This window comes from Plasmodium gaboni, assembly GCF_001602025.1.
Source record: "Plasmodium gaboni strain SY75 chromosome Unknown, whole genome shotgun sequence".
NCBI classification, from domain to species: domain Eukaryota; phylum Apicomplexa; class Aconoidasida; order Haemosporida; family Plasmodiidae; genus Plasmodium; species Plasmodium gaboni.
In genome coordinates, this window is record NW_017385345.1 from 1 (window position 1) to 2,630 (window position 2,630).

At 18.7% G+C, this 2,630-nt stretch overlaps 1 protein-coding gene across 1 annotated transcript; it reads left to right on the top strand.

The window, feature by feature from the left end:
• Positions 1-96: 96 nt before the first annotated feature.
• Positions 97-2,512, top strand: PGSY75_0017800 (tyrosine recombinase; the record flags this gene model as incomplete). The annotated part of the gene is made up of 11 exons (XM_018783317.1): positions 97-646; positions 733-823; positions 939-1,002; positions 1,092-1,150; positions 1,292-1,352; positions 1,479-1,592; positions 1,671-1,731; positions 1,865-2,015; positions 2,115-2,209; positions 2,341-2,377; positions 2,455-2,512. Coding segments are annotated over 11 exons (1,341 nt in total), but the record flags the coding sequence as incomplete, so codon positions are not given.
• Between the last annotated feature and the right edge of the window lie 118 nt (positions 2,513-2,630).

Consider the following 2,630-nt stretch of genomic DNA (forward strand, 5'->3'; position numbering starts at 1 on the left):
GTTATTTATATAAATATATATTTATGTATATTATTAATATGATAGTGTGAATGAAAAAAAAATATAACATAAATATATACATATATATATATATATATGTATTTATTTATTTATTTATTCATTTATGAATATTTTTTTAGATGTGAACAAAAGATGAATATATTCTCAAATTATATTTTATGTTGTTTATTTTTGTATCATATATTATCTGAAGTGTATAGTTTCAATATTAATAAGTTATATATACATAGATGCATGAAGTTTATTAATAAAAAAAATTTTGTAACGACTAATAAAAGATATGATGAATATGCTACTAATTCGTTGAAATATAAAAAATTTTATTTAAATAGTAGCTTAAAAAATATTGCTACTACTAGAGGAGTAGTGCAAATAGATGATGAAGAAGAAACAGAAGATGAATATTATGAAGATGATGAAGAAAGAGAAGACGATGTGTGTGATGATAATGATGACAATATAGTAGAATATGAAGAAGATGAAAATGAAAATAAAAAAAATATAAAAATATCAGGTCCTTTAAAAAAAATTACAATAAAGACAACAAAAGTTAAAAGAAAAAAGAAAAGAAAAAAATCTGCTGAAGGGATAAAATGTAAAACATGCAAGAAATTATTAAAACCAAGTAAAAATAAAATAAAATAAAATAAAATAAAAAGGAATTGTATTAAATATATATATAATTATATATATGTATATATTTATATATAGGAGTAAAATTTTGTGTATACTGTGGTACTAATGTTAGTGTGGAAAAAATCAAGTTAAAAAAATATATAGAAGAAATATATTTGCCTATAAGGTATAACTACAAAAAAATTAATACATATAATAAATATGTATATATTTTTGTTTTTTTTCAATAATATATATATATATATATATATATGTATGTATGTATGTATGTTTATATGTAGAAAAGAAGAAGTAAGTGAAAACACGTTTAGAGTAGAGAAAGGTTTTTGGAAGGATATATTACCAGTAGGAAAATAAAAATATATATATATATATATTTATTTATTTATTATTGTTTTATTTATTGTAATTTATTTTTTTTTTTTTTTTCAAAGAAATTAGGAAAATACGAGCTGCACGAATTGGGTCCAAATAACTGGGAGAGTTTTTTGAAGTATGATTTAATAAAAAAAAAAAAAAAAAAAAAAAAATATATATATATTATATTATATAGTCAATTCATATATATATATATATATATATATATATATATATATATTTATTTATTTATTTATTTTTTTTTTTTTTTATATAGATATTTGAAATCAAAAAATTGCTCTCCAAGAACCATGGCCTTATATCAATCAACATATCAGGTATATAACTAGTTAGACACACAAATGTTTAATCATTTATTACACTTACTATATATTTATTTGATTATTTTATTTATTTATTTATTTATTTATTTATTTATTTTTATAAATATTACAACCATACAGCAATCATTGAAATATGCTTTATATCGTGATTATCTAAAGAGTGTACATAATTTTAGAAAAATAAAAAAAAGTACAATTCCGAGAAGAAAAATTACACCCCTATCACCCAAGGAAGTAAACAAAAAATTAAATATATATATATATATATATATTTATATATTTATTTTTATATACATATATTTTTTTTTATAGATTGAATTACTCTTAAAAAATAGCGGTGATATGCATAGAGCAATATTTGCCTTAAGTATTGGTTAGGAAAAAAAAAAAAAAAAAAATTGAACACATTTTAAATTATTACATATTATATAATTGTATATATTTTGATGCGTCAAATATATTTATATATATATATATATATATATATTTTTTTTTTATGTAAAAAGGTATTGGACTAAGACCCTCGGAAGTTCTACGTATTCACTGGGAAGACATTAATTTTGAAAGGAAAGAAATTTTTATTAAAGGACAGAAAACCAAATATAGTAACACATCTGTACCTATGACAAACTTTGCATTCAATGAATTGTTAAAATGGTATCAAAAAATAAGTGATCATATATATATATATATATATATATATATATATATATATATATGTATGTACATATATTGTTTGTATGTATTTCATTTTAGGTGGGAGATAGAAAACAAGCCCATGAAAGGATTGTGCTTTTACTCTGAAACGATAAAAAATAAATTCAATTACACTCAAACAAAAACACCTTTAAGTAAAATATTTTGAAATATAAAAAATAAAGTTGAAAAAAAAAAATTAAAATATTATAAAAGGAGATATATGTATAAATATATATATATATATATATATATATATATATATTTATGTATATTTTTTTTATAGAAACATTTAAGACGGCACTAAAAGGAGCAGCCAAAAGGTATGAAAACAAAAAAAAAATAAAAATATATGTACACATTTATCCTGATTTCTGTAATTTATTATTTTATATTATAGGGCCGGATTAGAAATTAGTGAAGACGGAAAGAGTAGGAGAATTTTTCCTTATCTTTTAAGGTACTGGCAATTATTTTATAATACATAAATATATATATACATATACATATATATATATATATATTTTTTTTTTTTTTCTTTTTTTTTTATATTTCAAAATATTTTACTTAAAGGTG